Below are 23,576 nucleotides of genomic sequence, written 5' to 3'. Positions count from 1 at the left end.
GAGGAGACAACAACAGCACACTTTACAAATCCATCCCATAAAGTGCTGCCCATGGTGTAGACAGAAAACTTCGAGATAGATTTGGGAGGCATAAAATTAGACGTGCTCATGCATGGGGGAAAGTGAACCAAAGTGCATATGGAAAAAGAGACCCAAGGATGCATTCATGCCCCAATGTGCACACAGTCTCTGTTTCCCAGTCTTGCCCATTAAAGACAATATGCATAACTCACTTCTGCTTCTTCAACAAAGCAGGAAGCTCTGGGGAATTGAGAGTGTGTGCAAAGCACAAAGATCCTAACCTGACACTGTTCTGACTTCTGTATGGGCAACTACCATGCAATTGCAATACAAATTGTGGTCTGTTGCCTCAATATTATCCATAGTGGCCCCAGTTTGGAGCCATAATGCAATCGGATTCTTTGTAGGATTTGTGTAGTTTATGCCTTTCCCCTTAATCTCACTCCAACAACTTTGGGGCAAAAGCATAAAAAAGCTCAACAACTTCAATCCTAAAATAAAAAAAAGTTAGCAACTTTGGTCTGCCCTTTGGTCGGCCCTCACTGCCCTTCACTTCATCAAATCTGGCCCTCTTTGAAAAAAGTTTGGACACTGGTCTATGGGAATGAAATGATGTGTTGAGGCATATCTCTGATCATGAGTGGAGACTGAAGGCAGGCCATGAGCACTGAAGTCCTGTCTTTCCTACCACATTTGTTTCCTCTGGGTCACAAGGCACAGCCAAGCGGCGTCAGCATGTCAATAATTCCTCTTCCACTTCCTTTTAGCATCTTCTTCCTCAAACAGCAAGGCTGAGAAATAGAAAACAGCACCACCCTTTCTCCACTTGCTTCTTATGTACAGGACAGAGAACCCTGGGCAACAGCGCCCCTGGCTGGACAGAGAAGAAGGTAAGAAAACTGAAGGCTTTGTGCTGGTCATCAGGCAATGGCTTTTTAAAAAAGAAATCTGCCATTCGATGTGGATGATCAAGTGAAGATCATGTATTTGCTGTCTGCACCAATAGGTTCATGACAGAAAAAGTTGCAAAATTCACAGTTGCAGCCCCAAAACTGAGAACGATCATCAAAGACAATATGGTGGACTGCAAAGTCTGATTGGCAATGTAATATAGAAACTCATTTGCGTAGGTCTGCTCTTCCAAGTATATTAGCAGGATTTTAATTGCATTTGTAATGTAACAAATACCATGGATAATATGAACTGATTTACAATATAGATTATGGAATAATATGCAGTTATAAATGTTGAGAACAAGACCCACGGAGGGGGTGGAGGGAAGTCAGGAGATTCAGAGTAATCATTATATATGTGTCAGGAAACTGACATCGGAGCTAGAGGCGGAGGGAAGGCTCTCAAATGATGCTGGAGAAGGGCCCAGCAGGAAGAGAGGCAGCTCCGCAGATGGGAAAGCAATTCAGCGCAACACCAGGGATATAGAGGGGCTGATGGGGGAATCGGCGAGAGGGCTCCAGGACTCGTCACCGGACACCAGCGGGGAGAGCACAGGTCCTTCGCTACCCACGCCCACCCTGCTCAGGAGACTTCCGCGCAGGGTGAGTAGGAGGAGACTGGGTGTCAAACAACTTTTATGTTGGAAAAGATTTAAGAAATGCCCACTGACGGATTCTGCTAGCGACTGAGGCAGCCACGAAGTGAAGGGCTGCCCAGACTGAAAGGCAACAAAGCCTGGAGAGGCGGCAACTTACGCACGAGCAACCCATACACATTACAGCATGGATATGCATTTGGTTTGTTATAATTTTGTATTTGTAAAATCAAATAAAAATGATTTATTTTTTTTACAAAAGGAAAAATGAGAAACTGAGAGAAACTGAAATTTGCACAAGAATGTATTAATTTGCAAATTTTGTCCATCCTTGATACACAGTAGCTTGTAATGAGACCACTATGTCCCAAATCTGAAATGACCAAATTGCACCACTATGGGTGATACCCCATGACAGCAGAGTGGGGGGGGAATTTGCAGAGGAGAGATCTTGAAAGTGCTCTGGAAGAAAGTCCTGCAGAAAGAAGAGATGGCGATGGAATGGGAAGACATATTGATGGTAATTTAGCAATTATCTTTTGAGTTGTGTAATCACTGTTGTCACAATCCCTTCTTCTGAAAGCCTGAGAATACTGTAGGAAGCCATGCCAGCCTCATAGCATCTAAGGACATGATCCAGTTGCCCCTCCACAGGAGCTAAATTACCTCACTATGGTTCAGTAGCTGACACATGACAGATCACTAAGGTGCCGCACTGCTCCCCATTGTTTCGTAATGACTCGGTACAAGCAATGGCAGTAATTAACTGTGTGCTTGTTAGCGGAGCAGAGTGGCAACTAATGAAAGCTGTAATTTGTCAAGTGATAGCTGCAATGATCACATGGACAATTCACCCTTCATTAAAACACACCAATCTGCTTTTAAAGGGGCACACAGTGAGTGGGCACACACTCTCTTCTTGGGCCACATTACTTATAAGGACACAAGAGGCTGCTGGATCAGGCCAGTGGCCCATATGGTCCAGTATCCTGTTCTCACAGTGGCCACTGAGATGCTTGTGGGAAACCCTCCAGCACAAGAGCCCCCCTCCTGTGGTTTCCTGTGCGTCAAAGAATAGACATAAACTGAGTGATTGAAAGATTTATGGCTCAATTATAAGAGGCCCATTTTCTTTTGGGAGGTGTTGATTTCATCCTCCAGGTGATCTCTTTAATGAGCATCCATTCAGACTTGCTTGCTTACACAAAGCTTAGACAGTGTTTGGTCTTTATTGAGCCTTAGGTCTAACGGCAGAAAGTTGATTTCGTCGATTGCACTCGGATGACAGAGCGCTTTAATCCACTTTAATTGCACAAACCTAAATTTCCGGTATGCTCTTGAATCCCTCCGGCAAAATATCGGAGGCAACCTGCAACTTTGTCAGTGTCTTATTAAACATGGAAACCCTTCATTCCCCATTGGAAGAAAGCAGCTTCTCTCTTTCTTCACCAGGGGGTTGGAAAGAGCTACAGCATGAGCCCAATCCATTCCTCACCCAGATATCTTCTCCTAAACTAGGAATGCTACGAAAGAGAAGAGGCTCCCCTTCTGTGCTTCTCCCATCCCTCCATCTGCTCTTCTGGATGTTTGGAAGCTACACAAGTCCAAAGCCTGGAGTCACAGAGTGTGATGAGAGGAAATGGCTAGCCATATGGGGCAAGCAAAGATAGAAAATATCTCTTGAAATTGCATGCTTGCACATGCCCCTCCCTGGCTGCCTGGTGGGGGGAAGGGACCAGTGGGCGGGTTGAGAAACAGCCTCTCTTCCCTTTCCTTCCTAACCCACAATCTGCTGTTCAATTCGGCTTCCGTTTTGACATAACTGCCGGAGGCTTTCCGCCATCATCGCTTGCAAGCCGTTAGATTTGACCGGGGGACTCAACGGAACTCCATAAGTCCGCTAGGCCACAGCCATGCAAGCCATCAAGTGTGTGGTGGTTGGAGATGGGTATGTACCATTTGCTTGAGGGGATAGGGGGGAGTGAGGGAAGGCGTGCCTCTTCCTTGGAGTAGATCCTTCCTTGCTCCGAGGCCCCAGAGCTGACAGCTTCTCTCTGTGTGTCTTTCAGAGAGGCAAGCACAGGAAGGAACTGTGACTTGCTTCAAGAGCAATCAAGGGTGGGGGAAGAGCACGCCCTAGGCCAGGAGTGGGCGACTCGTGGCCCTGTCAGATATCGTGGGGCTCCAGCTAGTGTGAGCAATGGTCCATAAGTCCCAGCTAGAATGGCCAATGGTCAGGGATGACGGGAGTCCAGCAACATCTTAGAGGGCCACAGGTTTCCCACCCCCATTTCAATGTGTTGCTTAAGAAGAAGGCGCTTTTTGATAAATTCTGACTTGGATACAGAGTGTGTTATTTCTGTGTTGCATTTTATGGTGTTGCTTGTGGGGTCTGATTTCTATGGGAATGATTGAAGAACTTCCCTGGTCTTTCTGACAGCATATCCAGAAACAGTTGAATTCTATGGGTTGGTGGGTTTGAAGGGTGGGACAGCAGAGTCATCTCTGAAATGAATTGCAAGTGAAGATGTGGCCCTTATATTGGCAACCCTGCATTTAGGCCATGCTTTCTCTGCATTATATCTAAATGCACCACACATACATTGCTTTCTGAATCCTTCCCTGGGATCTTTCCCTGCTGTGCTGAGAAGACTGATTAATCTGAAACACCCTTGGAGGAAGAGCCACAGCTCAGTGGTAGAATATCTGCTTTGCAACCCCAGGTATGGTTGGGAATGTTCCCTTCCTGAAACCCTGGAGCATCACAGCCAGTCAGTGTAGACAAGGTTGAGCTAGATGGACCAACCGTCTACATTCCATTAGGCTTGTTCACACATTACACTGATCTGCCTCAACGCACGTACAACGAGTGCTTGTGTGAAAATGTATAGCTCTTGATTTGTGCAGCTTAGGTTATCGGGTACATAGAATGGGCACTTATTGAATGTTACATGTGGATCACTGTATGAGTGTACAGCTCAATTATTTATGTACACAGGTTGTACATGCAGGTTGAATGCAGCATGTGAACACCCCTAAAGGTTCTCAAGAGAGAATATGCATGTGACCATCCACAGGCAAAAGCTTACATGGGAAAGTGGAGGCCTTTGCACCGTGGCAGCCTAAGGCACTAAGAGTCTCTATTGTGTATAAGGCACCTATGTGACCCTTAAAGGTGTAACAAGAATAATCACCTCCTGGTGTTGCTAAAGATCAGCAATTGGGCCAGCAGCTGGAGGGGCAAGGGCTAAATGTGGGCCTCTGGGGGAATACCACCTGGCCCAACAGTTTCCAAGTGAGAGGTGAAAACATGGGGAGCCAGATGGATTGTGGGCTTCCCACCATGCAACAGTAGACATGTGCAGGTGGAGTTAGGCCTTTGGCCTGACACACACCTCTTCCTTTTTCTAAGTACTTCCCCAGTAAAACTAGTTGCTGATTGGAGAGAGCCAGAGTCAGAAGCCACCATGATGGATGGTGGGGTGAGAAATGAGCAGTACTAAATGAGAGCATCTTTTACTGCACCAGTTTGTAAAAGGTTCAGCTCAGGAAAGTGCTTGCAGTACAAAGACTTCTTCATTGGGCAGCATCTTCACCTCCTTTCTGCTTATGTGGTCTGGGTGACTCAAAAACATATTATTTTCCACAAACAGAAGCTAGCTCCATACAAGATTTCAACTTCTCTATGTCTGAGGTTTGCAGCCCGATCCTACGCATGTTTTCTTAGATCAGTGTTTCCCAACCTTTTTTGGGCAAAGGCACACTTGTTTGATGAAAAAAATCTCGAGGCACACCACCATTACAGCCCCGTGATGTCAGCGTGCAGCGTCACGCCGGGAGGGACGCACGAAAGTGTAACTTTCAATTTTTCCCCCTCCCCCTTGCCGGGGAACCTCCAAGCTTTGGGGGTGGGGGGGGAGGAGGCAGCAAAGCGAGGGACTGAGGGACCCTAACCCTAACCCTCACCGATCACCCGGGAAAGCATGCGAACGAGGAGCCCCCGTGTCCTGCTCCCGGCAGCGGACAGCACAAAGCGAGGAGGCCTGGACAAGGCAGCACGCTCCCCGCTCTCGCTGCATCGGGGCTTTTCTCCTCCAGGCCGCTTTCGAAGTCCCCTTCTCCGCTCCCAAGAGCCGGAGCCGCTGCTTCCAGGCCCTGTCCGAGCCCCGACTTGTGGCCTCACTTCGAGGAGCGCCTGTTGCTGGGGACGGGGCTGCATCCCCCTCAGCCGCCGCCTCGCTTCCTTCCAGGAGACCCGACGGCTCCCCCTCTCCCGCTCGCCCTCCTGCGCCCACAGCAGACCGAGACCTCCCCGCCCCCGCCCGGCTCGGCCCTACCTGGGCGCCTCCAAGCCCGGCCGGCTCCGCGTCGTGCTCCACGCCGGGCAGCTGCAGCAGGGGCTGCGCGGGGGCGCGCGGCGCCCCGGAGCCGCCGCGCCGTCGATCGCGAGACCCTCCGAGAGCCCTCGGGACTGACTCCGGAGTCGCGAGGCGGCGCGTCGCCCAGGGAAGGGGCGGCTTCCCACTAGTCCTCCGGGAAGCAAACGCCCTCGCCCGCCTCCCTCCAGGCAACATCTCGCGGCACACCAGGCAACATCTCACGGCACACTAGTGTGCCGCGGAACACCGGTTGGGAAACACTGTCTTAGATGAAAGCCCGACTCAGTTTAGGAATGTACAAATCTGTCAGGTTCTGGTTTCCCATTTTTTGCAATCTTTAATTCACTTCTCCACATTTCCACATCATTAAAAAAAATTGCACAAGGAACTTATAATCAACATTTTAATGAGAATTTCTCCTAACACACACATTTTTGAAGGCAATTTCTGCTAATGCACACATTTTTGGGAGGGTGTCAGTTTCCCCTAATGCAACACATTTTTGCATGTTATTTTCTAATGAACACATTTTTATACACGCTTTGCCCCAGAATATGCATTTTGGTGCACATTAATTGGCTGGAGAACTACAATGCAAAATTCAGAGAAGTGTGAATTTTGAAAGATGCCTAGGTTTTCATTCACACATTGTTTTGGAAAGTCCCAATTTGATAGGTTTCCCTTTAAAAGCAAACTCAGTCCCATTTCTCCCCCATCCCTCCACTTCCTTGGACTGCAGCTTTAGTTTCTTGCATCTTGGATAGGATCTGTGCACGTATCTGCTAAGTAGCACTATGGACAGTTAGGGAGGAGAGAAGCTTGAAGAGAAGTTTTGAATGCAACATCAAGAGAGTGGCACATATTGCAATGCCAGGAGCTTTGGATAAGGTTGTCACCTGGGCCAGCAGCAGACAAAGAGACTTTCCCACTCCCTGCCCTTTACTAGTCCCTTCCTCTTAAAAATACCCCAAAGAGGAAGCCTGTAAGCTCTCTTTCTCACATATGCATGCAAATTTTAGAAAACAGAAAGCACCGTTCTCTTGAGCAAGTAGGGCAAGTACGTGTATGAACTAGATTACATATTCAATCTCCAACTAAAAAGATCTGGCAGATGCACCAGGTAGTGGGGGCTGAGGGGTCTTCAGGCTCTCCCAAATTTTCAAGGAGGGGGCTGCCCCTCCCAAATCCTGTGTCCCTACTCTGCCTCCTCCTCCCCACCCAATGTCGTGTGGGCAGCATGAGGCCAGGCACAGAGCCCTATTTTATCCTACTCTGCAAAAACAACTTCCCATTTTGGCCATTGTTGAGAGCTCACCTGAGCTTCATTGGGTTCAGGTTACTACCTGAATACAATCCTATACCCACTTACCTGTGAGAAAGACCCGTTGAACTCAGTGACACTTGTTTCAGAGTAGACACATATAGGATCGCCCTGTTAAAATCTTGTATGAACCATGTCACCATCCTATGTGATGTCCTGCTCTATATACCTTCTTTTAGAGAGGCACAATCTGTAAATATGTAGAGCAGGGTATTTTCAGTGGTGGCACCCACAATGTCACAGAATATCCCCAGGCACACCCACTAATCTTTTTCACTGCTCGAGATTTGTAGCAGATTGAAACCCCACTCCACCAACCCCTTTCCCATTTATAACGTCCCCCCAAAACCTATCCAATTATCCCAGCTTTTAAATTGTTGATAGTTTTAAAAATCATTTAAATTATTTTTATTTTACTATTGCTGTGTATTTCAACTGGTTTGAAAACATACCAGTTGCTCTGAGTTGTTGTTGTTGCTGTTGTTAAATGGGAAGGTGAAATTAATGAATGAATATATGAATGAAAGTGACACCCTTTCTTGCGTTCTTCCGGCTTTTCATTACCTTGGGATTAGAAGGGGCCCTCAGAGGGAGGCTCCCCCTTTCTCTACTTGTCTGTACTTCCTGCTCTGCTTCATTAGCAGGCATATTACTGCAGAAACTGGAATAATATGTGCCATGTGCTTCTTTCCCCTTTTCTACAGAGCTGTGGGTAAAACCTGCCTCCTGATCAGCTACACCACAAATGCCTTCCCAGGAGAATACATCCCTACCGTGTGAGTATGGTGCAGCTCAGAGGCAAAGGATCTGAAGGATGCAGTGGCGTAGCATGGGGGGTGCAGGGGGGGGCCGGCCGCACCGGGCGCAACATCTGGGGGTTAGGGTTAGTGGGCGCAAATCCACGGGTTAGGGGGTGCAAATCCATGGGTTAGGGGGCGCAAATTACTTGCCTTGCCCCGGGTGCTGACAACCCACGCTACGCCACTGGAAGGATGCGAACCTTGAGCTTTCAAAGAATTGAGATAAAGCTTATTTTTGTTTCCCCACTAAGTCTTTGGCCTGTAGAGAGAAAATAAGAAGGTAGCAAGTCCCCACAGCTCATGTAAATGCAGTATCTGTGGGAATGTTGTGGATAGTAGATGATATATTGTCATGTATTGCTCCACCCACTTTTGTCTCTGGCCCCGCCCATCACTCGCATGTTGCCCTCTGACTGAAAAAGGTTTAGTTTACCTTAGTATGCATGCAGGGAGTTACTTATATGGAAGATGATTAAAGCTTTGACACATGAACACCCCTCCAATCTGAAGTGGTGCAGCGCGGAATTTTACCACTTGAGTCAGAACAGGCAGAGTAGTTGAGAGATACTTTTGAGTCACCCTAGGTGCTATTGTTGCCTGCTGGGGTGTAAAAGGCTCTCTTTGCAGGTTGAAATGGAATCCATTCAACTGATTTCCAAGGCAGAAGCTGTAGTGCTTTATCCCTTATAAAAGCACAAGAACTCAACTTGATCCAGATTGTGATCATGTAAAAATTAACCAATTATTAATTTCGAAAAACAAAAACCAGGCCACTGTTGTGATGTATAGGCATGCTGTGATATCACTGCAAAGGTTACGTGTTGGAATGACATGTCACGTGTCCCCTAAGTAGCAACCATGGAAAGTTAAGAGGTTTATAGAGGGCTGTAGTATATTTTCTCCCAATCTGTGTTAAAAGAGAGGTGGAGGTGCGAAACTTTCCTGCCATTAGCTTCCTTAAATTAATTAATTTAGGATCTATAAAACCTATGAGGTTGCATTTGTCAGTAAGCCAGAACATGAACTATATTGCCTCTCTCCCTTAAACAAAAAAGAACAGTAACAGGAAACGCCTGACTCCACCCAGATACAATAAATTTATGTGCCACCTAATGTCTAAGCTATATCATGACAGTTTGCACACATTCTCCCATGCCCAATTTTAAGCAATTCCTCTCCCCTCCCCCTCGCCATAGCCACCCCATAAACTCATTCCCTCTGGAGAGGCTTTCTGTGGGACACATGTGGCTGCTGGTGGAAGAAGGGCTAGGCTGAGATGTGTTCCTCCTGTGAACTTCCTAAATTTGACTTAAAATGGGCAAAGATCCTCCTCTTCAAAACAGCTCATGTTACTGTAGTTGGAAGCAGTGTCCGGGTAGAAACTGGCAAAAGCTCAACTTTGCCAAAAACAACAACTGAACAACTTTTGTGTCCAGATTTCCACTTTTTGAAATATGGCAATAAGCTTTAAGGAACTGACACCTACTTTTGTTACAGATTTGACAACTACTCTGCCAATGTAATGGTTGATAGCAAACCTGTAAACCTGGGGTTGTGGGATACGGCTGGCCAGGAGGACTATGACCGCTTGAGACCTCTCTCCTATCCTCAGACAGTGAGTTCCTCTTGTTTTCTCATATGCATTTTCTCTGCAGTTTTGGACTCAGTTATCCATGCTCTGGTGACCTCCCTATAGCTGGACTACATCAATGCACCGTGTGTGGGGCTGCCCTTTGAGACAATCTGGAGGTTGCACCTAGTGTTGAAGGCAGCTGATAGGCTGCTAAGTGCGGCAGCTCAATGGGACAATGGATCCCTGGTCCTGAAAGCACTGCACTGGCTGCCAGTGAACTACCAGAGCTCAGGGCACAAGCACCTAAAAGAGCAACTTTCCCAGCGTCAACCACTTCAGACTCTATGCTTTACCACCTTATTGATGATTGACCTGTGTGAAGGTCTTCCCAGTGGCCACTCAACACTGGAAGTGGACCACTCAACACTGCTTCTGCCTCTAAAGAACAAATCACAGAGCCAAAAGATAACAGAACTTTTTATTACGTTTATTCTGCAAAATCAAGTCATATTTTTCAGCACTGGTGTAGGCTTTGGCTTATGTTTTCCTTTTAGGTACTGCCTTTTCCCCTTTCTCACAGATACAAAGGAGACCAGGGCTTTTCTAACTTAAATAGAAAAACAAAAGCGAGTACAGTGGTACCTCGGGTTACATACGCTTCAGGTTACATACACTTAAGGTTACAGACTCCGCTAACCCAGAAATAGTACCTTGGGTTAAGAACTTTGCTTCAGGATGAGAACAGAAATCGTGCTCCTGCGGTGTGGCGGCAGCAGGAGCCCCCATTAGCTAAAGTGGTACTTCAGGTTAAGAACAATTTCAGGTTAAGAACCGACCTCCGGAACGAATTGAGTACTTAACCCGAGGTACCACTGTATTTAAAGCAGCTGTGGCTTCTCTGCGTGAAAAATTGCAATAGGTCAAAATCACTTCTTCTTCCTGTCATAGACTAAGATGAACTGTCAGGTAAAGCCTGAAATGGAGCAAAGAAGTTAAAACTCTGTGTCATGTGTGGGAAACATTTTGCCATCTGGATACTGCTGAACTACAGCTCCCATTATCCCTGGCCATTGGTCAGGCTTGCTGGGGCTGATGGGAGTTGGAGTCCAGCAGCATCAGGACTTAGAACAGATAGACCTTCAAACAAAATTGTGGTCCTCTGTAATGTAGAACAGATGCCCACCTGCCTGTATGTGGGATGGTGACAAGAATCAAAGGTAACTAATAAAGGTTATCCTAGGGTGTCAGAAGGAACCTGTCCCGCCCTACACTCTTCTTCAGTTTCTAGGCTAGGCTCTCTTTCACTAATTCATGAAATAGCACTAGTAAGTTTGTGGTTTGTTCTGTCGCTCAAACAGCTTAGTATGCCAATGCAATCTTCCTTCTCTAACGTTTAGCGTGTTATTTGTGCTGTTTATTTATTTCAATGAAACAGATAATGAACTCGCTTATGAAAATCAATGGAACCCCAAAAAATGCTTAATCAGATCATGCTCTAATTTTTGCAGTCTAATGAAAGAACACTGGAGTGTGCTAATATTCATTTTGTTTTTGTTTTTTAATAATTTTTATTACATTTTTCTAAATTACATTTCAAAATATTCATTTAAACAACCTTAAACAATGACTTCCTGCTTCTCCTTCCATGGTTCATTTTGGATACCACACATCCCTGAATATTTTACATGAGCAATCCATTCAGCAATCCATTGTTACATCCATCAAAACTTATTTACGCTGTTGAATTTATCTTAAATAAACACAATTTTCACCAATATAGCCAGTAAACATTTTCCAGTCTTCTTTAAATGTGCATTCTTCTTGTTCACTTATTCTATAAGTTAAGTCTGCAAGCTGTGCATATTCCATCAGTTTAAGTTGCCATTCATCTTTGGTTCTAATATTCATTTTGGATTGGTTTCCCTGATTATATTTATTTAGTTTGATCTGCATGGTTTAATGCACAGTTTGCAGGGTTGTTGTTGCTTTCACCCTGTCACTTTATAACTGTCTAATGTGGAAATAGGGACGCGGGTGGCGCTGTGGGTAAAACCTCAGTGCCTAGGACTTGCCGATCGCATGGTCGGCGGTTCGAATCCCTGCGGCGGGGTGAGCTCCCGTCTTTCGGTCCCAGCTCCTGCCCACCTAGCAGTTCGAAAGCACTCCTAAGTGCAAGTAGATAAATAGGTACCACTTTCTAGTGGGAAGGTAAATGGCGTTTCCGTGTGCTGCGCTGGTGCTGGCTCGCCAGAGTAGCTTCGTCACGCTGGCCACGTGACCCGGAAGTGTCTCCGGACAGCGCTGGCCCCCGGCCTCTTAAGTGAGACGGGCGTACAACCCTAGAGTCAGACACGACTGGCCCGTACAGGCAGGGGTACCTTTACCTTTAATGTGGAAATAATGATAGTGTCCCACCTTACAGGGTGGTTGTTAAGGATTGCTGTGATGAAGTATGTGAGATGCTTTGAGTACTTGGACAAAGCACTATATAAATATTTGGTGTGTTTTGTGTTTTGCTACATGAGACAGCACCAATCCTCAGTGTGACTTTTAAAGTGTCCATTTTTATTTTATGCCCACAGGACGTCTTCCTCATCTGCTTCTCTCTAGTCAGTCCCGCATCTTATGAGAATGTCCGTGCTAAGGTGAGTTCATCCTGGTGTTTATGCAGCGGAGGAAGGAGGCACAGGGCACATGAGAAATTGATCATACTTTGTCTCTGCAGAGTGGAAAATGTGGGTGCTTTCGGCAGGGACTGGCTGGACGAAAAGGAGTAGTGGGAGGCACCAGCCAGGGAACCCCCAAGGGAAACCCCAGAGGAGAAAGTCTGAGAGCCAGGGGATTAGTGGTAGGACACCGAGGAGAGGTCAGAGCGACAAAATTGGGTGGAGGTGATGGATGCTGAAGGGGCAACAGCAGTGGTGTCACAACGGGGGGCAGGGGGGCGGAGCACCCCGGGTTCCATGTCTGCAGGGGTGACAAGAAGTCACCCTGCAGGGGCTCACTATGGCACGAGCAGCCATCGCACCGCCGCAGCCGCATGTGGAGGATCCTCTGTTTGCAGCTACAGCCACGAGCAGAGGATCTCAGCGCTGGCGGCAAACCACTAAGTACAGCACATGTGCAGCGTCACATGCATGCTCTGTACGTAGCGCTGCCGCACATGTGCTGTATAACGGTTTGCTGCTGCCGCCGCTCCAGTTCCATACGGACAGTTCCAGGACCCTCCCCTTGTGGCTGCAGTGGCAAACAGAGGACCCTCCATTCGCAGCTGTAGCGGCAATGGAGGGATCCCGGCACCGTCCGTATGGCGCTGGAGCAGCCCCGGCTCCAAACCGCTATACAGCACATGTGTGGCATCACTACATACGACACATGTATCGTACGTAGCGACGCCCGCCCCGGGCGTCACTACACCTTTCTCTGCTCCCGAGCAACTGGTCTTGGTGAGCAGGAAGAGCCTGTGACAGGGAGCAGTTCAGACTATGAGGCTGAACAGAGGAGGTCAAGAGACTGCTGAAGAATCCAGGAAGTCTCCCTCTCCTGCTGTGACCAGCTCCCCTCTCCCCTGGTCTCCAATAACTCAGAAAGTCTACTTTTAGAAGACATCTGAAGGCAGCCCTGTTTAGGGAAGCTTTTAATGTTTGATGTATTACAGTATTTTAATATTTTTTTGGAAGCCGCCCAGAGTGGCTGGGGAAGCCCAGCCAGATGGGCAGGGTATAAATAATAAATTATTATTATTATTATTATTAAAGTAACAAGAAGAGCAGAACAAAGATCAGGGGTGCACAGATGCAGTTTGAGACTGCTTGGGAAACATCTGGGAGAGGAAGAGCCTTTGAAAGGGTGGGAGGCAGGGACCTGGCAACTGTTCCATAGGAACAAGACCTACTGGGGAGTGCTGCTGAGACCACCAGGCTGAGTTGCATGTTCCTTGAATAAAGAGTGAACTTCATTGACAACAGAGCAGGGGCGGAGGAAGGGGGTGCAGTGGGGGTGGACCACCCCAGGTGTCTTTGCTGAGGGGGTGACATTTGGCGCGCTGCCCACCTGTGACTCCCAAGCCTACCCCGAGCCGTTAGGGGAAGGGGGGAGCTGCGCCGCTTTGCCGGCGGCATTCCCCCCTTTCCCCTTCATTTTGACAGCTCGGAGGAGGCTTGGGAGTCATGGGTGGGTGTCGTGCCAATTGTCCACCACCAGCAGCTCGCTCCGCCCCCATGGGTGGTTCACTCTGCCCCCAGCTGCAGGGTGTGTACGCCACTCCATGCACCCGAGTGACTATTCCGCACCTGGGAGGGCACCCTCCATGCCCCACCCTCCTCAGAAACATGTCCACCCTGGGCAGTGCAGGCATATGCTCTGCTGCTGCAGCAGAGCTCTGCTTCCTTTATTGCTGATCTGCCTCTGACTCCAGCCCTTTGATCCCTTGCAACTGACAAATTTGCTAGGGCTTAGTCCCAGGGTCCATTGAAATGCCAAGGCCTAGGTTTTGAAAGACTGCCTCCTTTCCTTTGTACCATCATGAGTGTTAAGATCCACTATGAAGATCAGCTTGTACCATCATTGTTAAGAACAAAATGAGTCCCAGAGGCACCAAGTGATGCTGCCAGAAATCTGCCAAGGAACCAGTGTTGCTTCCACTTCCTCCTCCCCACCTGTGCTGTCACTTCTGCTTTCTCCTCTGTCCACACCTCCCCACTGTTTCTCTTCCTTTCTGTGGGTGGCTTCCTCCCACACACCTGCCTGTAGAAAATGGACTTCAACAGGATGGAGGAGTGGGAGGATACAAAAGTGGAACTGGGGCTGCCTGTGACAAATGGGTAGAGGCCAGCAGCATGATGAATGGAAGGTGTGGGCATCACGCAAACCTGGAGCTGGCCCCAGGCAAAGAAATATGTGATACAAGAGTTCCATGTTGAAACCTCCTGGTTATTGACTGGTTGTGCTTCAGAAACAGTTGTGGAGAAGTCTGGGTTTCATCAGAGCAGCAGCATTGGGGAGGTGATGCTTAACTGTTTCCTCCTGTGCCACTTTTCCAGTTTAAATTTACTCCCCGCCCACATCCCAAAGATACTATTTGCTGGATCTGGTGTGTGTGTGTGTGTGTGTGTGTGTGTGTGTGTGTGTGTGTGTGTGTAAATATAGATGCCTGTATTTATTTCCCCACTATTACCAGCATAGGGGTGAAATATAGATCAGGAAAAGGATACAGGAGAAAAGATCAAACTCCTCATCTCCAGCACACATATCAAAATCAGAGCCCCTGGGCTGCTTTAAAGTTAGATTTTTCTTAAAAGATGACCCTATTATGAATAGTGATGGTGTGAATCAGCCCTTGCCAAGCTTGTGCCCTCCAAATGTTTTGTACTGCAACTCCCAAACATCTGGAAGGCTCCACCTTGGCAAAGGTGGTAATATTAGATTTGTCTTGATCCAGCAAGACAATTATTATCATCTGTAAAGTGTTTGCTAGATAGACTACAATGATACAAAATGTAGCCCAGTTTCTTTCTTTCTATTGTTTCTCGCCTCACTCTTCCCACTTCAAATCTTGAACTTTCTTCTAGTGGTTCCCTGAAGTCCGGCATCACTGCCCTAGCACTCCCATGATCCTCGTGGGCACAAAGCTGGATCTCCGAGATGACAAGGACACCATAGAGAAGCTGAAAGAGAAGAAGTTGGCACCCATTACGTACCCACAAGGCCTTGCGCTGGCCAAGGAAATTGGTATGTGAGGGTGAGGTGGTGGGAGGAGATGCCCCAATTCAAACTGGGGCTGTTAAAATTGTGGAAACCAGCATAAGAACATGTTGGGTCAGGGGGGTGACCCATCTAGTCACAGTGGCCAACCAGATGCCTATTGGAAGCTCGCAGTCAGGACATCAGTGCAACAAGACTCGACACTTCCAATTCTGGAAGGATCTGTCCATTTCAGGTCTCTACTTTTCTCATTTTCCCAGCCTTAAATTCATTTTGAAATTTCCGTTTGAAATTTACAGCTGATTCCCCACTTACATGGGGCATACGTTCCGGGTACCTGCACACATAAGTGAAATTTCCAGAAGTGGGGAGCACCCCCTTAACACCCTATAAATGCCTGCTGCTCACTCTCCAATCCATAACAAAAGCAGTGTATCCAAAAATTCCCACAACTAGAATCGAAGCTCTAGGACTGCCAGGAGGCTGGAGGACATGTGGGAAACTGGTGGCTGCTGCTGCACTACCCTGCACGTCAGCTGTTGGGCGGGGAGGCTGAGCAGCATAAACAAAGCCCTGCTATGCCTCTGGTGTCTTTGGGGCTTCCTCCGCCCTCATCCACGTCCTCTTTGGGTTCTGGGGTGGGTCTCTGTCTCTCCCGCCATTTCCTGGTTGGAATTTAATTATTTCATTATTTCCTGTCACTGAGCATGTGCGCAGTTGTGTGCAAGTCAATCACACATAAGTGGGTGGACGCCTGTATTCATTTTCACAAATATTCCTCAGCATTTCAGTGTGACTTTCTCCTTGTGAACACACTTTTGGTACGCACTTTTAACGAATGCGCAAATGGCCACGTCAAAAGTGGGGGGGGGCTCTTTGCCTGATTCTGTGCATGCTCCTCCCTATGCATCAATGCTGCCCTCCAGTTCTCATATCTATATTGCAGCAGAGCCATTTTTCTACCATTGCACAAACTGCATTGGGTGAATTGGTGCCTATGCTACTCCTCTAGGACACTGACACTGCCTGCTTGAACCATCTTAGAATGATGCACACTGCATTTGCTAGCAGAGGTTACAATGGAGCCCATTGGCAGAGGGCAGAGGAGATTGCTTGTGAAGGAAGGCTGCAGCCTTTTTGCCTCAGATGCCAAGACGATGCCAATCTTGGAGGAGTCCCACCTGATGCCTGCTTATTTTCTCGGCAACATCCTTCCTGTGCAGGATGACCTCACTATCAGTAGTTCATCTGACTGCTTTTGCCTTAACTGTGAGCATTGGAGATGCTTTTCAGACTTCCTCCTCCTCCTCTCCACTCCCTGTTTCAACTGACAGACCAGTTGAAGAACACTGTTCAGCCACAACTTCCTTTTCCTGCCGTGTGGTCTGGCGCTAACCAGCAAAGGGTAACATGCTGCACTCGCTCATTCTCAAGGCCCCTTTCTCTCATTGTACAAGCAACCCCGTTCTTTCCTGCGTAGGTGAATTCATCTTTCCTTTCCACCGCAGCTCCAAGACCTAAGTGGTTGGGCATTTGGGGATACGTAGGTTGAGCAAGAGCCTAATTTGTTCAGGACTTGGCAAATTAATATGATGAATTAGGTTCCTAGGGCAGCCAAGAGACAACAAGTTTAAAACAGTGAATAAATAAAGGAAGCATATAGACAAATGCAGAAAATGAAAGCAAACGAATAAAGCACCAGACTGTTTAAACAAATGGTGAAATCTATTTGCTGTGTGTTACAGCAGTTCTGCAGATGGAGCAGCACTTGGTGGTCAAAGTCCAGGGCCCATCAGCTCATTACACACCCCATGACCAGCCAAAGAACAAGAAGATGGCCGCATCAAAGAGGCCTGGTGTTAAGCTGAGACAGACATCTTGGGGCCCACTAGAGCCTACACGGTCACTGCAGCTTCCTTTTTTCTTATTTTTAAAAACATATTATCACCAGGGAGCAACCAAGCCAGGCACATTCACAGCTGCAGATGCTCATTTATTATGTTTCACTTATTAGAATCAAAGGTCCGTACAGTTAAAGCTATGGTTTTCCCAGTAGTGATGTATGGAAGTGAGAGCTGGACCATAAAGAAGGCTGATCGCCGAAGAATTGATGCTTTTGAATTATGGCGCTGGAGGAGACTCTTGAGAGTCCCATGGACTGCACGAAGATCCAACCTATCTATTCTGAAGGAAATCAGCCCTGAGTGCTCACTAGAAGGACAGATCCTGAAGCTGAGGCTCCAATACTTTGGCCACCTCATGAGACGAGAAGACTCCCTGGAAAAGACCCTGATGTTGGGAAAGATGGAGGGCACAAGGAGAAGGGGATGACAGAGGACGAGATGGTTGGACAGTGTTCTCGAAGCTACCAGCATGAGTTTGACCAAAGTGCGGGAGGCAGTGGAAGACAGAAGTGCCTGGCGTGCTCTGGTCCATGGGGTCATGAAGAGTCGGACATGACTAAACAACAACAACAACAATTGTAGAGTTGGAAGGAATCCTGAGATCCAACCCCCCTGCAATGCAGGAATCCTGTCCACAGCCTTTCCTGAGTGGGCTCAAACCACCAATCTTCTGGTTAACAATGAGACACACTCATCTATTACTATTTTCTGTCACCTATAGTATTTATCACCAAATCAATGTGTTTGCGTGTTCAGACCCAGAAACCTCCCCCCTAAATAAATTCACACTTGACTCAAATTTTGGTTTTGGTTTTTGGCAGAATTTAGGCCACAACTTTATTGATTACAGAAAGTGACTGGTTGCATATGCTCTGGTTCGACTAGCTCCCTGCCATGCAGGTAGCGCTGACCCAGGGTTCCAGCATAGGTCAGCCAAGGGTGAACACCTGCATATGCGGAAAGCCGGGAATGGGTTAACTCCGCCACCCAAATGTCCCCTGGACTCAGGCACGGGCACAACCCCCTCTCAGGGGTTGACTAAACCATCGAGTCCCTGGATTCCTTTAATGGAATACCCTTCACCCTTCTCCCATCCCTATCACCTGAACCAGATCCTATCCGCAACCGTACAAGTTGTGGTAATTTGCTACGCAGCAGGCGAAACCCAAATGGCAACAGCAAATCAGCCAAGTGGGGAAAATTCCTGCTGTGCCCCTGTCCCAATGACAGACGACACACGATGGCATAGCAAGGTCAAGCGCAAAGCCCTAAAAGTAGGGAGAGGTGGGTGGGTGTTCCGAATGCACGTGCCGAAAGAGGAAGCTCTGGGTCACGTGCATGGGCATAAATAGGTCCCTCAAACCATTTGGACTGCGTTCCATTGGCCAGATTGCACCCAGCTTCGAGAGATCTACCAATAGGGTGTTGTGGCTGTCCAAATGTACCCACCCACAACACAGGGTCTCGGTTGTCCAGGTCTCACTGCAATACGTGCCCTCTTTAAAGGAGGACCTGATTTAGAATCAGGGCAGCAGAAGCAAGTTCCCATTTTGTCCCTGTAGTCATAATGATGCTGTGATTTATTTGAATTTAAAATCCACCTCTTCCTCAGAATGTTGCCCCTTTTTTTGTACTCACAGATGCAGTGAAGTACCTCGAATGCTCAGCACTGACTCAGCGCGGCCTGAAAACAGTGTTTGATGAGGCGATTCGGGCGGTTCTCTGCCCACAACCCACAAAGACAAAGAAAAGGGGGTGCAGCATCCTTTAAGGGTAAGTAAATAAGTACCGGCAAAGGCCTTCCTCTGTCTTGGCCCTCACTGCCAGACGAAGAGCTCAAATGTCCAGTTTGGTTTCTGCCAAGGACTTTGAAGCTTAAATCAGAATGGTACATAAATAAGGCATGGTTACAAGGTGCAGCAGGTGTACCAGAGGACCAGATATGTGGCTAGGTGGAAGCTAAGACATTGATTCAATGAGCGACACTTTTTGGAAGAATGGGACAGGTCACAACATTTAGTGTGGCAAATGGACGGAGTCCTGAGACTGGGCAAGCAAGCAGGCAGTTCTCTGAGTGTGTTGAGCTTGAAGAGTCTGTTCATGCCAGCGCCAGCATCCGTTCATGCTGGAAGGTGGAACTGATTCTGGCTCAAGATCTGATTCACTCTTAGCGGCTTACCACTGTGTCCAGTCCTACCTAAGCTGCCGCCCCCTCCACCAATTTCTGAACCACTTTTATCTTAACAGAGGTTGTGGGAAAGAGACCTGAAGATGACAGATAATGAGACTGTGGCTGGGAAGGAAAACCGTAAAACAGAATCATTCTGTGACTTGCTGTTAATTCCCTTATACAGATTGGGAATTCAGAGATACCTCACCATGGATGGGAGAGCAAATAGGAACCAACTCCCTGTTATATTGGTTCAGATGTAATAAACAGAAACAAGGAAATGTGCAGCAAGTGAAATCAAGAGACCAATTGTTAAAATATGGGGAAAGTATGGATAATGTTTTTGGCCCTGGAAATTTCCTCTGAAGTATGGGCTTTCAGAAAATGAAAGAAAAACAAGACTATTCTGCCTGGATTAGAGAGGACATAACCAGATTCAAAGACACTATATTTCAGGGGGTTATGGTCTCATAAAGTCAATTAGCAGAAAAGCAAGTCAATCTCCATCTGCCGATTTTTGCAGTATCTGCCAATAAGGAGCTATACTGAAAATATTACAAGAGCAGTCGATATAGAAAGGGATCCCATGTTATTTGAGAAAATTAGTTTCTGGAAAAGAAAAAATGTTCGCTGTCTAAAAGGTATAAAATTTTAGTAGTCCCAAGCGATCGCAAAATCAGTATTGCAAAACAGAATTGGGAGAGTTCACGACGACTATCTCAGAGGTACAGAGGAATTATGTGTACAGGCCCTTGTAAGATAGGCAACAGATGCAGTGCTTCCCCCCCTGGGTGGTACTCAAGGGCATGCAGTACCGACACATCTCTTTTTGTTGTTAAAAATGTGGCATTTACTGTAACAACTTCATGGTGAGTACCGGCAGCTATTTTTCTAGGGGGAAGTACTGCATAGATGTAAATTCAAAGGAGAAATTAACAAAACAACACCTAGGCAGAATTATACCCCAATTAATATACCAAATATATTCCTAGCTGTGTCACACATGTATTCAAAGTGTAGGAGAAGAAAGGAACTTTCGCTCACATCTGGTGGGACTGCAGCCTGGTTAATGAATACTGGCAAACAACAATTCAAAGCCTAAGAGATATCACAAGCTTAGAATTTCAATTAAACCCTCTGACAATATTTGGGGGACATGTTAAAAACCAATTAGGGAGAGACTATATAACTATAATTAGTTACACATATGCTAGCTGACTTTGCTAGCAAAAGCTTGGAGAACATCCTGTGTCCTGACAGCTGATCAATGGAAGATCTGGAACAGTATGGTCATGGATTAAATTGCTGGTTGCAAACTGTTATGGAAAGGGGAAATACAGACTTTTTAAAGAACTCAGATGTCTTTTATTCGGCAATGGACTCAAAATAGACCAGATGAACGAGTGACTGCAGATTTTCTAAGCATGAGATGAATTTCTGATGCTATATGATGCTATACACACATATGTGTGTGTATAGGATAGAAATAAGGTTTGTAAATCTTACCATATGCACCCTAACTTCCCCCAGAGAATCCTGGGAACTGTAGTTTTGTTAAGGGTGATGGGAATTGTAGCTCTGTGAGGTGGTGGTAAACTACCACTATCAGGATTCCTTGGGGGAGTTGTTTGCTTTAAATGTACTTTAAAAATTCATTTATTCAGCCTGTAGGTTCACCCATTTACCGGTCATGTGAAGGGGCTCTACTTTAATTAAAATTCAGGGGCAGCCCCACTTTCCCCTCACATGTTCACTGAATGCATAAGGGAGGAATGAGTGATTTCCCCACTTACACATTTGGTAAGAAAGTCAAGAAAATTTGGATGGACACTCAACCAAATATGAGAGGAGAGCCTGCTGAAAATAGATGTTGCCTGATACTATCCAAACAGGAGTTCCTACTGCTGCTTGGCCATCTAACACAATTATAAACTGCTCTCTTGACTCAGCTTTAGTCAGCAGCAGCCAGGCTGATGGTATCATGTGTACTCTCGCTCTCCTTCCCCCAAGACCAGTCTTTAATGAGTGGCTCTAGTTACCCTCAACAACAAAGGACAGAGGAGCTGCAAGAAGAAAGGGTTGCCGGGAGTCCAAGAGAAGTCCCAGTGAACCAGCCCACCATTGCTCTTTCTTTCCTCATTTTTTTGTTTGTTAGAGCTGTGGGCAGGTGTCCAGCAAGCAAACACCATGAATGGAAAAGGACTCTCCACTGACCCTAAGTCTCCAGCACACTTTCCCCAAAGGAAACCTGACCTTATAAAGGATGCTTGGAAGTCCCCACTGTACTGCCACATGGAAGTCTCACTTGCAGATGGCGCAGACTGACTCTTTTTATTTGCCTTCTAGATTCCAGACCCAGCTCCCTTACCCACTGAAATTGCTCCTTTCTCTGGGCTTTGCTGATTGGAAAGAGACTGAAGACTGGATTCCTCTCCTGTATCTCCCGAAGTGATGCCAGTGAAGAGTTTTGAGATTTTTTTTTGGGGGGGGGATGCTTCCACACTAGTTATTTAGTCTGGAATTGCCTCCTGGAATTCCTCACTTGTTAGGAAGCCTCCCCATTACACCATATTTAGTCTGCTGTGTTCTGTTGTTTTCCTGATTCATTGGCCTGTAGTTTCCACCCGCAACCTGATCTACGGCTACTGTTTTAAAAAAAGTTTAGTGCAATTGTAGCACCAGTCTCTTCAGTGTGGACAGGAAAAGCGCTATTAAGGGGTTTCAAGGCTTCTGTACTTTCCAGTTCCTCTTTGAAGGTTTATTCTGTTTTATTGCTTCCTGTTGATCTTGGCTAAATGATCTTTGGTTAACAGAGTGTACTTTGCACTGTTAATAGCCTTTCTAAATTGCTCCAATGATAGTTTCTCTCCCTCTGGATGGGAGAGGAGCTTCTAATTACTGCTTTCATCTCACTATACCTTTATTTACTTATTTTAATGGTGAGATAGCATCATAAAAGTGCTATTTCACCATTAACCAAAGAAAAGAGGGGGGGAATAAGAATAAATACATACTTAACATCTTTCCTCCCCCCTACCACAATTCCCTGTGGGAAGAGAAACTGACCCTGGGGCAATTTAGAAATACCATTCAGCATTTTCAACTTATACCAACATGAAATAGTAAAACAGAAGGCTTTTGAATAGCATTGGAAAGGACCTTTGCTGAATGGACCTTTCTTCTGAGTAATTAATGGATGATCTCGACCCTTGTATTGCTGGAGAATACCGCGCTTTGTAAAGTTTCTTGTGTGGTAACTCTGTTTTAATTCCACTTCTAGCCAATTGTATAAAAGCAGTGCTTCAGCTGTGCTAAAGGGCTCTTGTGTGCAAGTGCCCTTGTTCTCTGAAATTTCCCCATATAACCTCTCTGTCCCTGATCACAGCATCGCAAACAAGGCTCAATAAAGGCTCAATAAATATCTCTGCCACTCTTCTTCTGCTACCCTTGTCTTGTGCTGGTTCTAAAGATCTATGATAAAGAGACGGGTATTCAGGGCTGGGCCTCTCTGATGACGACATGTCTGCTACTTAGCTAAGAAGCTGTAACTCACGCATTGCATCTCCTTTTGCAAAGCATCATGACAACTCTGACCTACATCAAATCCTCATCCTGGGACCTTGGGGATGTTCTGAGGGATTTTTGACCAGTTATGGAGTCCAAGCTAAAGGAGATGTGATGTGTCATAGATAAGCCAGGGCCATGGCCACTTTTGCCTCAAAAGGCATAGTTCCAGTCCTTGGCTTAAGCCAGTCAGGTGCCCAAGTTCCTTGATACGGGGAAGAAAGATTCACTTCATCATTGGATGGTCTGTCCCATGTTGCTGGGTCGTCTCTGTATGTAGGTCATAGCTGTCAACCTTCCCTTTTTTTGTGGGAAATTCCCTTATTCCAGCGCCATTTCCTGCTGTTTCCCGCTGCTATCCTGGATTGTTAGATATCCCGTAGACTGTCCCTGGGACAGGTGAGGCTGTTGATCCCTTATTTTTGAGGCTGCTGATCTCTTATTTTCAAATCTGAAAGTTGACAGCTATGATGTAGGTGAGCAACTCAAGATTTCCTCCCGGAGATGCTACCTTCTTTCCCTCGCCTTCATGATCCTCACATACCAGGATCTGGGAAGGGTGGGTTGTTGTGGGCTTCCTCCCTCTTCCCAT

The 23,576-nt window shown here is 46.7% G+C and overlaps 1 protein-coding gene across 1 annotated transcript; it reads left to right on the top strand.

The window, feature by feature from the left end:
* The first annotated feature begins 3,352 nt into the window (after window positions 1-3,352).
* RAC2 (Rac family small GTPase 2) lies at window positions 3,353-22,855 on the top strand. Its single transcript, XM_083462433.1, has 7 exons — window positions 3,353-3,518; window positions 7,975-8,046; window positions 9,568-9,685; window positions 12,226-12,288; window positions 15,214-15,373; window positions 18,891-19,023; window positions 21,767-22,855. The coding sequence occupies exons 1-6, from the start codon at window positions 3,484-3,486 to the stop codon at window positions 19,019-19,021; spliced, it is 579 nt and encodes a 192-aa protein (XP_083318559.1). The 5' UTR covers window positions 3,353-3,483; the 3' UTR covers window positions 19,022-19,023; window positions 21,767-22,855.
* Window positions 22,856-23,576: the final 721 nt, after the last annotated feature.

Source organism: Podarcis liolepis (genome assembly GCF_965112155.1).
Source record: "Podarcis liolepis genome assembly, chromosome: 10".
In the NCBI taxonomy this organism is placed as follows: domain Eukaryota; kingdom Metazoa; phylum Chordata; class Lepidosauria; order Squamata; family Lacertidae; genus Podarcis; species Podarcis liolepis.
Note: the sequence above shows the minus strand (reverse complement) of the source record. Positions and strands in the feature narration are given on the sequence as shown.

Bases quoted from the DNA above. Each gene is read 5' to 3' on its own strand.
- RAC2 (XM_083462433.1), top strand. From the start codon at position 3,484: ATGCAAGCCATCAAGTGTGTGGTGGTTGGAGATGG. The intron at 3,519-7,974 runs GTATGTACCATT...CCTTTTCTACAG, and splicing joins TGTGTGGTGGTTGGAGATGG to AGCTGTGGGTAAAACCTGCC. The intron at 9,686-12,225 runs GTGAGTTCCTCT...TTATGCCCACAG, and splicing joins CTCTCTCCTATCCTCAGACA to GACGTCTTCCTCATCTGCTT.